This window comes from Motacilla alba, chromosome 3 (assembly GCF_015832195.1).
Source record: "Motacilla alba alba isolate MOTALB_02 chromosome 3, Motacilla_alba_V1.0_pri, whole genome shotgun sequence".
NCBI classification, from domain to species: domain Eukaryota; kingdom Metazoa; phylum Chordata; class Aves; order Passeriformes; family Motacillidae; genus Motacilla; species Motacilla alba.
This window is the reverse complement of record NC_052018.1, coordinates 112,973,827-112,988,756: the sequence shown is the minus strand read 5'-3', so window position 1 is coordinate 112,988,756 and position 14,930 is coordinate 112,973,827. Positions and strand designations below refer to the sequence as shown.

Here is a 14,930-nt window from a genome sequence, read left to right as displayed (position 1 = left end):
CAGGACAGTGATTGGGGTTTGGATCTGCAATTTGGATCTGCAGCCACACAAGTACAGGTGCCAACAGAGCAGATCAAGTGAAGGAACTGCTGGCACTAAAGGGCATGAGATGCTTGCTCCTGACCCAGCAGGGATGTGGGGGTAATCACAGTCTGCCTCACATAGGGGAGGTACAAAAGCTGTGTTTCAGTGGCTCAGGATTTTCACCCGAACATCACTCCTTTTTTCAATTTAAGCAAACTGCAAAGCATGAAGGAGTCTGGGAAGAGGGACCAGGTTGCTGCTTAAAATCCAAGCCTGCTCCAACAGACGAGACACAAGAACCTCCCACAGAGAAGGGCAGGTGCCTTTCTCACCTCCAGACCTTGCTCTCTCTGTGTACAACCCCATCTGGGTCTCCCTCCAGCACCCGAGCTCCTTGAGGAGGGCAAACTGCTGCTGAGGGTGTTTCTGCCTCCTGACGCTTATTCAGGGTGAGGAACTGCCACCCTGCTCATGCTGCAGCCCCAGCAGCTGGTCCCAGGTGTGGTGGCACATGTCCAGTGAGGAGCTGTGACAGAGAATGTGTCACAGGGCCTGTGTGTGAGGCTGTGCCATGGAACACTTCCCTGGCTCTGAAAGTGCTCTTGAACACATCTCTCAAAGAGATTGCCATTGAGCTCTGGGGCAGACCTTGCTCTTGCCAGGAAGAGGGACACACTAATTCCTTAGAAGCCAGCAGAGGCAGGGGATAAGGGACAGCACAACTTTAACCCCTGAGCATCAGTTCCCCTGGTGCCTCCTGTCCCCACCGAGCTCGGTGGGCACGAGAAGGTCACTCTGGGCTCCCCTACACCCTGAGCCACTGCAGGAACCACGAGCTTCTCCCTGACCTCACTGGGAGCTGGAGCTGTTCCTGCCTTCTCTCCTCCTGAGCTTAACACAGTTCATCAAAGCTCAGTTCACCAGAGGGTCAAGCCTGAACTGAGATGAAGCTCATGGAACTTCACTAAGCCCTTTGCTTTTTTTTCCACTGAGAGGCATGCCATCAAAATGCCTAACACGATCCCCCTGGAGCTCCACTTTGTTTTTAATCTGATTTCATTTATGTGTATCACTATTGGTAGCTTCTCTCTTGGAAAGGCTTTGCACCATGCAAAACCTTATTTAAGAAAAAAAACCACTGGCAGTAGAACAAAACCTCTTTCCATTACAAGAACTTATCTTTTTAATGCTCTATCAGTGTTTTATTATTATTTCGGTACTTGACATCTTCCAAAAGCATTAAAAAGTTCTTGAGAGGTCTTACAGCTTTACAGTGTATTCTCTGATGCCAATGCTGATCACAATCTAGCTGAAGATAAGTTTAATGAACACTAGAAAAATAAAGGCCTTTCATAAGTGATCAAGTGATTTGAAGAAGCAAAAGAGTACTTTAAAAACACGTGTTTCTGGCTTTAGAGCCCTATATGAAAAATGTGCAGAATGCACATCTCTGCAACAGAAATTCATCTGGAACTTGGGGAGTATTTATTTTGAATGATAGTAGAAAGTATCAGAAATTAATGGCATCATTAACTTGCAAAACCACCTTTTAGAACAATGACTATAAAATGTCACCTCTTCCCCGTCTCGTGGAAATCCGTTTAGTATTAGAGCAATACAGACAGACATTCGATTTAGTGATGGTGCGTGGATAACAAAGTCATCTGCTACTCTAAATAGCAGTAAAAAGATTATTCTGAATTAGTTACAGAAGTTATTCCTAAAAAATTCTTTTCACTTATGTTATTTAAACTTTCTTACATATCAATTAGTTTGAAATAATAAGTCTTTAGGCTATCTATTAATTGCAGCACTGTTGGCACGATCTGTATTTAAAATTACACGATGAAAATTAAGCTGAAGCACCAAGCTGTCTTGGCTAACAAAAAAGATTTCCTCAGCCCTTTGGATAGAGCAGGAGAGAGAACGGGGGCACAGAATCCACAGGAGAACTCTTTGTGAGTGACAGTTCCCTCCTGCCACCGGCTGGCAGGGGCTGTGCCAGGCACAGGGTGAGAACCCTGTGCTGAGGCTGCAGGGCTGCTTTCCCAATGCTTTCCCAGCCATGTCCCCACTGCTTTCCCATTGCCTTCCCAGCCATTTTCCCATTGCTTTCCCAGCCATTTTCCCATTGCTTTCCCAGCCATTTCCCCACTGCTTTCCCACTGCTTTCCCAGCCCATTTTCCCATTGCTTTCCCAGCACATTTCCTACCCATTTCCCCATTGCTTTCCCAGCTATTTTCCCACTGCTTTCCCAGCACATTTCCCAGCCCATTTTCCCACTGCCTGGCACAGCTGTTCCCAGGCAAGGGGAAAGGAGCTCCCAGGACTAAGGCAAAGGAAAGGCAGCACCACTCAGAACAGGAGGAGAGCTGCTCCAGGACATTCTGCACAGGGCAATCACAAACCCAGGGGATGGGGGATCCAAAGGGTGAAGTCACTCCTTCAGAAGGCGGGGGGAGGCTGTTTGCAGAGGAATATCTGGTCCATACACCAGGAGAAGACATCAATTTTAATTTCTCCTGCTGTTGTGGCTCAAGGCTCTCCAAGAAGCCTCCAACCCAGGCTTTTAAGTCTTCCTGTCTCTGCAGAGCAGATCTAAGGACAGCTGAACTCCTCTTGTCTGCTCATATCTGGCTTCACAGATAGACTGAAGCTACACTTTGGCACTTGTCCCATTCCCTCTGGGCTGGTTCCTGCTGGCACCTGTCAGAGGCACAGCAGGGACTGCCACAGCAGCGCTGACCAGCGAGGAAGTTTGAAAAGTGCAGCCATTCCTTGGCAGGACTTATCTTCCCAAACCCTCCGTGCCTGCAGTGCTGAGGAGTCAGAGAGCTGCTCCAGAGAACCTGGGAATGGCACCTTCCTGCCACAGAAATTAGAATAAAAGCAGCTGAAACGTTCTGATGGAGGGAACCATACCTGGGAGAGAAACTCCTTTAAACCAGACCAGCCCCTGCAGCTCACTCCCTGTCAGCCTGTGCCTGCTCCAGCAGCAGTTCCCTGGCCCCTGCGCCCGATGGTTCATTGTACTTTCAAACAAGGAAAGGCAGAGCATGCTCCTACTAATGTGAATGAGCTGTAGGGAGGAAACAGGGCTGAGCACGGAGTCAATCCTCTTGTGACAGGTCTGTGTGCTTGTGGATGCACAGACACACACATAAAAAAGGGAAGACATCTGAATATTTCTAAGTACATCAAGATAATGACTCCACTGGCATAAACATGGGTTTTGTTGGGAAAAAATCATGTTACTGAAATATTCATACAAAAGATGCAGTTTGTTCAGGGAGGACAGGTACCAAAGAGATCTTTGGTGAGATATTTATCAAGATCTGTATTTTTTTTGTGATCACCAGCACACTGTGGAGAGGGACCTGCTCAGGGTCTCTGGGCAATGACAGAACTGGACACAAAAGCACTCTGTGGGCACTCTGACAGATGACTGGGTGGTGAAGCTTTACTTACTTGCCCAGAAAACTTTTCAAAAAGGATTTCAGGAGGGCACAGAATATTTAAACTTCTGAGCAGGCAACATCCATACTGGCAGTATGTCCTCTCTACTGGTGACTGGATGGGAAAACAGACACCTCTTCCCATGAAGGATGTGGACCTGTGAGCAGGCTTATTGCTTTTCCACATTAAATCAATTCCTGCAGTAGCCAACAGAGAGGACCCCGGCCCACGTAAATCCTCAAACATGGTTTGCATCACTGAATTAAATCTGCTTAAGAGTTGCAACCATTACATGGCAGCTGATATTACAAGAAATTAACTCCAGTCTTAAAAAAGAGATCACTTCAAAAGTAAAAAAGCTAAGCAGTAATTTAAAAATTGGAATTCATTTTCAACCAATTAGTATTTTCAAGTGGGAGCTGCAGCAGTGCCTGTCTGAATACTAATGGGAATGAAGGGTACTCCAGGCCAAGAGGAGGCGTGAGCACTGCCATGGAACTGGGGAGAAGTCACTGCAGAACTGATTCCCCTGTGGCATGGAAAGCACCAGCCCCTGCTTGGAATGACGATGGTCCCCTGACAGACAGACTGACAGTGAGGGATCACTCCCAGCAGCTCCTGCAGCTCCCAGGCTCCTTGGCTTTACAGGCTGCTCTTCCCCACCTCCAGCAGCCTCCAGCTGCGTGGTGTCAAGTGGATTACTGAAATGACAGGGAAGCATTTCATTGCTGCAAGTCAATCCCATCAGGAATACCAATTTCTGAAACAGCCTCTGCTCTGGAAACTGAACCTGCAAAATTTTCAGCAGAAAGGAGCATTTTGAGAGCAGAAATACTACACTGAGATCTCACAGAACAAACCTGATCCCAACAGGCACTTCTGCATTTACTAACAGGAATTATCTCAAGGAGGACCACAGATGAGTGACTAAGCTGCTTCTAGAAATGCTAACCTTCAGTATCAGCAGGCTGCGAAATGCTGTGCCCCGTAAGCTCCACACCATATGTTTTATTCAGGCATGAACACCTCCTTAGTGAAAATAAAGCTGTCAGGAGAAGAGGCAGCACAGTGCAGCACCCTCCCCACAGGCCATGCGGTAGCTGAACCTGGAGGCTGAAGTTGTACTGAATTCTGCAGTGTGCAGCAGCTACCAAAAGACTTAGAAAATTCCAGGTTTAGGAAAAAGCACAGCTTGATCCTAGACAACACTTGCACATGGTTGAAGCCTCACTGAAAAACTCCCTCATGCACTTCAGTGTCCACCTGAAACACAGCTTAAAGAGTGAGAAAAGTGCAGCAGTAGCTTTTAGGTTCTACTTTTTAGACTTCCTAAAAGCCATTCCTATCCAGCAAAAAAAATCTCAGTGCAAAAGCATAGAATAAAAAAAAAAAAAGGCTGCAGGTTCAGACCAGGCTTGTAAATCTACATTCTTTTCTTTTCGTTTCAAAGTTTTATCTACTGCTGACAAACAAAATTGTGCACTGGGAGTTCTTCCTGTGGCTGTCTAACATTTAGTCACTAGAGGATTCAAACAGCTCCTGAATGAAGCTGTAATTTAGGTAATTTCTCTAGATTTCTGCATAGCTATTAGCGTGCCTTAGAAGGGTTCTGTGCCTCTCCTGCACAGAACTATTCTCTAAGGTGATCAGTTTTGTAAAGCCAGTGCTTTACTCCACCAGAGCAGGAGCTGAGATATTCCTTTCTGGCCTGCAGGATAAATCCACTCAATTCTTCCGCCCTGCCTTCCCTCCCTTACCCTGGTACTTCACAGCATCCCAAATGCCTTGTCCTGGGTATGTAACAGTGAGAGCTTAGAACAGAAAGGGGTGGAAAAAATGTTTCTGCCCATCACATCATTGTCACGTTTGCTTTGGTGGGATGGAGCTCCCCGAGTGCTCGGTGCCAATCCACTTTGCTTCCCAGGTGTCATGCACAGGTAGGGTGCAGTGACACTTCCACCGTGCACAGCTTCTCTGGTCCTTTACACAGCCTAGGAGGCTGAAGTCCTGAGAGCAGGATGAAGGAAGGAGTGACTCCAGTGGTGTAATGAGGAGTTACTTTCACTACAAGAGGTTTTTTCTGGGGTCTGCTTTCCTTTTACCTGTGCAGGAGCCACGGGATTTGCCTGGGTTCCCAGCATCCTCCCAAGATATCCTAACTCGACCCAGGCAGGTGATATGAGGCTGGCCTCATATTATTTAAAATGTAAGTGATGTATGACAAGAACAGAGTTAAAACAAGTTCTTCTGCTTTTTTCAAATGTTCAGGGAGCTGGTTCAAGGCAGCTCATCTCTATTCCCATCCTCCTGCTTTTCAGGGAAGGAAGACAGCGCATCCCTCAGGAACAGAAATCAATATTCTCCTGTCACTTAAATACAAACAACAAAGAAATCCCAGTCCCCTAGTGAGCAACTGCCAGTTTAATCTTGCCATCTTCAATGAGTCCCTCCCTTGAATACTGGCACTGTGGAGGTGCCTACATATTCACTACGGGCTCTCCTTTCTTTTGGCACAACCACTGTGCTCAGGAAATACACGTTCAGTTCCCTTGCCTGTGTCCAAGAGGAAAACAGCACTCATGAAATCAAGGCCCCACCTCACAGTTTTAATCTCTAACCCTGCCACAATTAGAGAACTAAACAATATTTGCAATTGCGTCATCTTTAACAAGCATTTGAGAAAAATGTTCACTTCTTATGCAACGTAAAAACCTTTCAATAAACTGCAATGATGTGAATCGACACATGAGGAATACGGTGGGGTCTGGGTGAGCAGAGCAGGTGACTCACAGAAAGAAAAGCCTCACACATCAAATTTACAGTCACTTCAGAAATCAAACTTAGCACTTGCCTTTCTGCAAAGCACAGGACTCAGTCTGCATTGTGCAGGGCACAGATCAAACACCCAGAGTTGGTTCCCTCTTCCTTGCCAGTGCGTGGGGACACTTGCCATGGGGAGGGACGTGATCAGTATTTAAAAACCCAAACAACACCCCAGACAGGCTGAGAGAACAAACACAGCCCTCGCCGAGAGCCACGGCAGCTCTCTCCAAACAAGCAAAGCATATCAGAGCAACCCAGGAGAAAGCAGTAGGAGTGAAATAGTAAATAAAAATACGAAGCAAGCAGGATTCCTTGATTTAGTGACAAAGTTGTGGCTGATTGCTAACCCCCTGAAGTGAAAGCCCCAGCCCTTCTGGCATGGCTGTGTTTGCAGGAGGATGCAGGAAGTTTGCTTACACACAATCATGTCTCCTGATGAACACACCTGAAATAATACTTCATTCCATCCCCATCTTGTCATCGTTAGCCCTTCCATAAAGCAATGAAGAAAACCTCCTTACTTTAATCTACCTCCATCTTTCTTCCAGGCTTTGCCTGCCTTTTTTCAATTGTCTTCTGTTCTCTTCCTCCTCCCTGAAAAATTCACCCTCTTACTTTTTAGCATTCCTCTTTAGGCTTCACTAATCCTGTTTTACTGATCCCCATTCATGAGTTCTTTCTCTTTGTCCCCCAGTTCTTCCTGCTGCTGTGATGCCCTGGTTAATCCCATCTTTATCCTGTTCTCTGGTGTCCCAGATGACAAATCCCTAATTTATCTACTTGGTAAGCTTAATCTTCAGAGGTACCCAGAATTCCTACTTCAACACCTTTCCCCACCTCCCACTTCTACATCCAAATGCTCTCAATTCCTACCCCCACATCAATCAATCAATCAATCAATCAATCAATTTCCTTTGCCTCCTCAGAGAGAAATTGCACAGTGCCCAGTGTTCTGATCTGACAGTACTGCAGCTACTGTGAGCAGAGAACAGGGGGTATTTATTCCCAGGACCCCAAGGGCTGTGCAAGAAAGCTGGGACAGTCATGCTGTTACACACAGCCCCTGCTGGCTGCACTGAGGGGGGCAGAAGCAGCGATAGATAAAACAGGCAGGGACACATGGGGTGGGTGGGGGATGACCCGAAGAAGGCACAAATCGCTTGCACGGTCTCAGAGGGATGTCATGGTCAGTGGCAGCTTGTGTTATGCGGCTAGCAGGTAATAATCAGGGCTGGAATTGCTCAAAAGTTTCAGCAAAAAACCACCAGGCAGTTAATTGTGGATGATCCTGACTTGGTTTTGACATGTAAAATGAAAACAACATCAGCATTACTGGATAAAAAGGGGAATTTTTCACTCACTTTCACTATAGTCTCATATTCCATTTCTACTTCTGTTTTTCCTCTACTTCTTGTTCTTCTATGCTCTTTAAAACAAAACCAAGGATCATTTCAATTTGAGGTGATTAACAATTACTCTAAGCTGAAATGACATAATTCTGTGCATTACAGTAAAGCAACATCTCTTTAATCTATGCACTTAATGAAAAACAAAAGATTACTTCATGCTCTGTGTGCCGGCTCATTAATATTTGACTAGGTACACATTAGTCAGAGAAACAGTCTATTTATCACAACCTGTCACTCCACGCTACAAGAGGAGCATCCCAATGTTCCAACTGTGCTTGAGGGAGATCCAGCTTTAGTTGAAGTCGCAGCTTATGCAGTTTGCAAGAAGTGTCACTTCTTTTCTGGGAGGGGGAAGGAAGTGTGTCTGAAGGGAAAAATGAGCATCAGCCATGCACCTGAAGTGTGTGCTGGAAGAGACACCCCTGGCCTTAGACTGTGACCATGCCTGATGCCAGGAACTCAGGGCAGTTTGCATGGAAACCCCCAAGGACACCCCCAAGGGCTTACAGGAGTGGTGCTGCTGCAGCCATTCCCCTGGAGTCAGTCTCGCAGGAGATGGGACACGCTGCTCATGGAGCTGCTACCACTGCTCTCTCACCTTCATCCCAAACTGCTCTTTATCTCTGCAGCTGGACCTTGGCTTTGGCGGAGCAGCAGGACTGTCAGACTGTCCCAAAGGCTTGGGTGTGCTCTGGGATTGTCACACTGTCCCAAAGGCCCTGGAGTGCTCTGGGATTGTCACACTGTCCCAAAGGCCCTGGAGTGCTCTGGGATTGTCACACTGTCCCAAAGGCCCTGGAGTGCTCTGGGACTGTCAGACTGTCCCAAAGGCCCTGGTGTACTTTGGGATTGTCAGACTGTCCCAAAGGCCCTGGTGTGCTCCAGGATTGTCACACTGTCCCAAAGGCCCTGGAGTGCTCTGGGACTGTCAGACTGTCCCAAAGGCCCTGGTGTACTTTGGGATTGTCACACTGTCCCAAAGGCCCTGGTGTGCTCCAGGATTGTCACACTGTCCCAAAGGCCCTGGAGTGCCCCAGGATTGTCACATTGTCCCAAAGGCCCTGGTGTGCCCCAGGATTGTCAGATTGCCCCAAAGGCCCTGGAGTGCTCTGAGCTGCTTGGAGCTGACTCACTGGGACAGCATCACTCTGAGCACCCTGAACTCAAAGTCTCTCTCTTGGAGAGACTAAGGTCTGGAGCAGAGGAGTCCTGAAGGTAATCCAGCAGCAACCAAAAAGACACAAGTGTGTTCCTTAGTTCTTGCATTACTAGAAGATGGCTATGAAATTACAGCCAGGGAGTGAAAAAAATGGGGACTTTTTGGTTGTTGCTAAGTGCAGCCCTGCCCTGCCATCTGCGAGTGGCTGCAGCATGCTCCCTTCTCTGTTGTTAAATCATTGTGGTGACTGCCTTGTCTTACTCTAGAATCAGTGTCACTTCAGCAGTAAGTGATTTACTGCTCCATATGGCAGCAGTTGCAGGAGTCCATCACTGAGCTTGGTTCTGTTTGCAGCAGTTAAATCACAGCTCTGTCATGACAGGGCTGGTGCCAGCAAAGTCTTGACACTCCCCACATCCTATACTTTATACTTGATCCTGTATTCTGGACAGTTCCGTGTCTGCGTTGTCCAGCAGCCAGAGCTGCAGCGGCACCCCCTGTCACACACAGGGGACACGCAGGTGACAGCCAGCCAGGGAACAATTGCATGTGAGCTCACTGAGGTCACCTGTGCTCTGTCTTAGGTGTCAGGTTTGTTATGAATGAAACTGAAGATGGAAACCTTTAAAAAGAAATACAAACAGACAATAACACAAAATAAAGCTTCTCATTTAAAATGTAAAGATGAAATAGCTTAGAAACCGAGGTAGTACTTTTAATATTTGTTACAAAACATTTCCTCTCAAAGCATTTTCTTAAACTGAATACAATTATTGAGTCACTTCCTTGGTAATGGGTGAAGAAGCAGAACAATATGTCTGAGCACTGCGTCCTCATTTTGCTTCTATGCAGATTCATAAATCCCTTCTAATTGAGTCACAATGCAGGCAGAAAATTAGCTAAAACTGGCTGGATTTGACTGAAATGTGTGTAAGGGAACCTATGCCACCTTCTCATGTTGATTTGCAGCAAATGAATGAAATGAATTTTGTTTATTTTCTCCTTGCAATCTCTGTGCCCGTGGCAGCAGTGGCCTGTAAAGCTGTGGCATGAACACTGACACAAAGGGTGTTAGGAGATACATGTGGGGCACGGGATGCTCAGGAAATGGCTGCCACTGGCTGTGGCAGCCTGCACCATCCTGACATGCAAAATGAACCTAAAATATTAGCTGAGGAAGCAGAAGGTGACAGTTTGTAGCAGCAAAGAAGGTGAAATGTAAAGTGAAATAAGAAAGCTACTTTGTTTGGCACAGCTCCTTATCACTCCTCCTGATGCACTTCATTTTTCTGCCCCTTTGGTCTGTGTACCTCACTGGTTCTGTGCTCCCACTGACAGACAAATCAGATAAAGCAACTCACAGAAATTGGCAATTTTTACTAAATTACATGTAACTTTGCAGCACAAAAACATTTTGTTGCTGGGGATGTTGGCCTAGTTACTTCAGTGAGGTTTGTAACTACTGAAAGCAGGTTAAGATTGGATTAAAAATTCCCTTAAAACCAGTCTTGGAAAACACTATTGAGCATCCTCTTGCTAAATTTCTTAGTTTGTGCAACATGAATACTTTTCCTTTCTTTTGGCACAGTTTTTAGCCAGCCTCCCTGCTAAAGAGCACATTTTGCTTTGGGCAAAGGTCTGTGTCCTCTGTGTGTTGTGCTCAGGCACCAGGATTTGGGTGTGCAAAGGAGGCACACATCTCTCAATATCCAGCCTTTACCTACCTGCAGGATGAACATCAGAAATAAAGAAACATTTCAACAAAAAGCAACATTCAAAATTGGTAACAAACCCCCCTCTACTTAACCAAAGTGAGGAATTTCCCCCTGGATTATTTACCAAAACACAGTCCATGGAAAGTAACAGAGATATCTGGGTAGCATGAACTCCACAGGCAGAGGAAATGACAGGGTTACAGATATAACTGATCAGCTGTCAGCAGGGCATGCACCCCTCACAACCTCTATTTTTATGGAGCTTTAGCAATATAGTCTGTGCACCTGCACCCCTGGGATGCTCCTGATCCAGGAGATGGTAGTGCAGCAGACATATGCCAGATATTTACCACAGCTACTTTGGGAGCTCCAGGCATGGTCTTGTGGCATAAGAAAGAGAAAGTCAGAGAGAAACGCAGGGATTGAAACAAACGCTGAATTTTTCAAGCTCTTTTCTATTCTGATGGTCATGACTGTACTTGCAAAACTGCCTGGTTTTGAAAATGCCTGAGCAACTTCTTCATTCTGGTGTGAGCTGAACCTTTGTGTGTGTGCAGACATTGCATCAAGCAGCCCTTGGTGAAATCTCTACCTCAGAGGTAGGAAAACACAGGAAATACCTACACTTTCCTAAATCATAAAGCAGCCATGTGTCTGTTGCTTTTGTTACGCTGAGACAACATTTTAGGGAAGACACACACAGAAACCAGATGGAGAAGAACACTGATGATAGGGAAAGTGTTAAAACATTATCTACTATTCACAGTCACTGCCTACCTAATGCTGGTTTCCCAGAAGCTTTCTGGAGACACCAGAAAGTCCAGAAGTCAATCCAGAAAATGTTTAATCTTTTAAAATATTGAAGCTGAATATAATCTGGTTTCTCTGATGGTCCTGGATGTGTCCTCACCTGTGCAAAGGGCCACCAAAAAAGCTGCACCTTGTATTTCTGGTTTCTAAGCTGTCATGAAAAGCTGGGTTGTGTTCTCAGTTATTGTGCCATTCCTATAAAGAACTACTGCCATAATTAGCCAGGATTTCTCTTCTTGCTGGCACACAGTCTTGTCAGTGCCCACAATGAATTGTGCTGATCTAACACCTCCAGTCAGCTCTTGTTAACATGACTGTTCTGCACAATTATCCACTGATGACCCTTTAAAACCGCAATGAAGAAATGTGTCTCAGGGAGAAGGAAAAGGAAACGGGGCTTGTCCACAAGAGCTGCCTGACAGCACACGGTTTGGTTCCCCCAGTAATTGCCACTCCTCTCAGCTGCTCACACATCACTGGTGCTGCTGCTGGCCCTGCCTCTGGCAGACACTTGCGGGGTTTGCTGAGACCACAGCAGCACAAAGCCACCGCTGAAGAGAGCGGGGAAGATTTGTAAGAGCAGTTTGAGGGGAAATGGAAACATTTTAAGCAATGGTGCAATCAAAGTGACCTAAGATTTTTAGAAATGAAACATTCCTGCCTAGTGCCTTCTCCTTTTCCTGCACTCTGCTGCTCTCAGCAAGGCTCCAGCTGACTGAAGGATACTTCTTCTCTGGGGGCAACTCTTCTGAAACTCTGGCCAGCTGAAGGAGCAGCAAGCAATGCTCACTGGCCACTAAGCTGGGGGAAAGCCCAAGCCCTCTGGAAATCAGCACATTCTCTCCAATGGACCAAGAAACACTTTCTTGCTCCTTACAGAAGCAGTCCTGGCCTAAATTCCTAAGCCACGACTCCTCCTCAAACTCTGTTTCCAGCTGTGCTGTGTGTGTGGAGCTCATCTTCAATACCATGTGTCAGATGCGCTTTAGGCTCTTTTTCTGTAGGTATCTACTAACAGAAGATGAATTGCCAAACCAAGAACACAGAAAAGCCAGGGGCAGGGGATGTGCTTTCCCGTGGGTGTCATCCACAGCAGGCTGGCACAAACAGACACTCGGGACACAATCCACCTCGTGGCAACACAGAAACAGCACAGAACACTTAAGGCAGCAACTTGTATTCATATTTTGCAAGCTGTGAAACCCAGTTATAGTCTCATCTTCCCTGGACCAGAGGGGATCCTCTCACAGAGACAGCATGGGTCTAGGTTTGTTTATCAATTGATCCAAGACTGACTGTGTCAAAGGCAGAGGAAGAAATGCAGGAGGGAGAGCTTGGTCCTGGCTTTGATCTCGCTCAGTGAAACAATTAAAAAAATATTCCGATTAATTCTACTGCATGTCAGTGCAAATGTCTGGTTTAACAGCAGCATGCGTGGAACCCCCCTGTGCAATTCCACCCTTCGGTTACGCACACAGAACCCAGCTGCTGCAGGAACAGTCTTCAGATGCACTCCTGTTTCTGCCATGGCTCCCCCTTCCCTCTGGCCTCAGACAAACAGGTGCCAGGGAGGAAAGCCTGGAAGCTTCCAGTGAAACACGTCCAAGGCCCAGTCCAGCCAGTGCCCCACTGCCTCACAGCTCTCAGGTGTACAGGGGAATACAGACTGTGAAAGGAAATTATCTTCAGGGCAGGTAAAGGGCCTGGGGCTCTGATCCTGATGGTGAGACACAATCCCAGAACAGCTGGAGTTGGAAGGGACCTCTGGAGATCACCCAGCCCAGCATCCCTTCCAAGGCAGGGGCTCCTGGGGCAGGTGACTCAGGATCGTGTCCAGGTGGGTTTGGGATGTCTCCAGCCAGGGAGACCCCACAGCCTCTCTGGGCAGCTGTTCCAGTGCCCTGCCACCATCAATGTAAAGAAGCTCTTCCTCCTGTTAAGGTGGAACCTCCTGCGCTTCAGTTCATGGCCATTGCTCCTCATGCTGTCACTGAGCACCACTGAGAAGAGTCTGGCACCTTCCTTGGCACCTCCTGGAGATATTTATGTGGACTCACGTGATCCCCTCTCAGTCCTCTTTTCTCCAGACTAAACAGACCCAGTCTCCCCTCAAAACAGACCCCTCATCATCTCTGTGGCCTCCACTGGACCCTCTCCAGAAGCTCCTTGTCTCAGAAATTGCCTTTCTGGAAATGATACTCAAAATGGGGAGACTGCAAATTAAAGAAAATTCTCATTCTATCCTAAAATGTTGTTCTAAATCACACAAAGAGATTCCAGTAACATCTCTGGAAGGATTATGTGCAAATGCCAGAGAAACTGAGATAAGCATCAGGCTGAGAATGGACATCCCATTGATTCAGCACCTTGTACAAATGAAATAGTTTACTTGTCTTATCCCACAAACTGTTTTCCTTTGCAACTTTACCCAGCTCATTTCACTGCCAAGGTCTCAACTCTCCCATCTGCAAACCTGCATGAAATAGCAGTGACTGGTTCAGATTTTAATGCTATTAGAAGTTGAAAGCAACAGCATGGTCTTGTCTTACAGACAAGCATGATAGCTTAGGCAATTTCAGGGCCTCCTCTGTATTAAACAGAGCAGATTGCACAGTTTTCTCTGCAGTAAAAGGAGCTTTATTTCCTAAGAACATTCAAAATCCAAATCCTTTCCCTAATGAAGTGTCAGATGAAAGGATCTTTTTCACAAACACATCAAGAAAATGCCATCTCCCAGAATTTCATTAAACATTAAATGGCTGTGAATTAACAAACAAAAAAACGTTGATTTTTTTGACAAATTGTTATTAGTTCCATTTACTAGCTAAGACAGCATACATATGACAATTAGTTCTTCAAATGACTACATGGGGGAAATCCCTTCTGTCCTGATGCTCTGTACTTTATGATAAGCTCATTTGTTTGTGTCTAAGAACAGATTTTCAGCTTCATTCCTTTCTGAAACCAAAGTTAGCCTCAGACAGATAATGGAGCTGCTGCTAATAAACCCAAGATGTCTTACCATCAATTTGCTGAATGGAAAATCCTGCTTATTTTGAACTAATTTAGTACAGCAGTACCTGCTTAAGATCAATTCGCAGCAGACTATTTCCTATTTATTGCTAATTAAAATCACGGATTTCCTGTTCCAAACAGCATCTAAGCCTGAAAAATTAGCTCCAAGCCAGTGTGCTATAGACTCAGCTGGGGCATTAGATCTAGATTTACCACCTCATTCCAGGGTTTATAAGAGCAGCTACTCTCAGGCATGACAAATCAGGCAGAGGGAGGTCAGGTGTGGAGGGCAACCAGGAGGCAAGCGCTGAGATTGGTCTTCTCAAGGCTGCGGAGAGCACAAGGGCTCAGCTGTGCCCTTCTGCCCAGCCCGAGGTACCCAGAGCACACAGACTGGAACTCTGCCGTGGCACATTCAACCTGGGCCTTTGTGCCTCAGCTGCAGCCCTTTCCGGCCTTGGGGAGAATAATACCCCAGCTGTGTGCCAGGGGGATATCTGCAGTGCCATCTGGGCTTA

At 46.4% G+C, this 14,930-nt stretch overlaps 1 protein-coding gene across 3 annotated transcripts in view; it reads right to left on the bottom strand.

Moving 5' to 3' along the window:
- PLCB1 (phospholipase C beta 1) overlaps window positions 1-14,930 on the bottom strand; it is a 317,819-nt gene that overhangs the window by 13,278 nt on the left and 289,611 nt on the right. For 2 of the 3 annotated variants that reach the window (XM_038131493.1, XM_038131494.1), the window contains exon 32: window positions 7,666-7,730. The exons of the other annotated variant lie outside the window; for it this stretch is intronic. In XM_038131493.1, coding sequence (XP_037987421.1) covers window positions 7,692-7,730 — 39 coding nt within the window. In that variant the 3' untranslated portion in view covers window positions 7,666-7,691. The remainder of the gene's footprint in view (window positions 1-7,665; window positions 7,731-14,930) is intronic. 3 annotated transcript variants of the gene reach the window in all.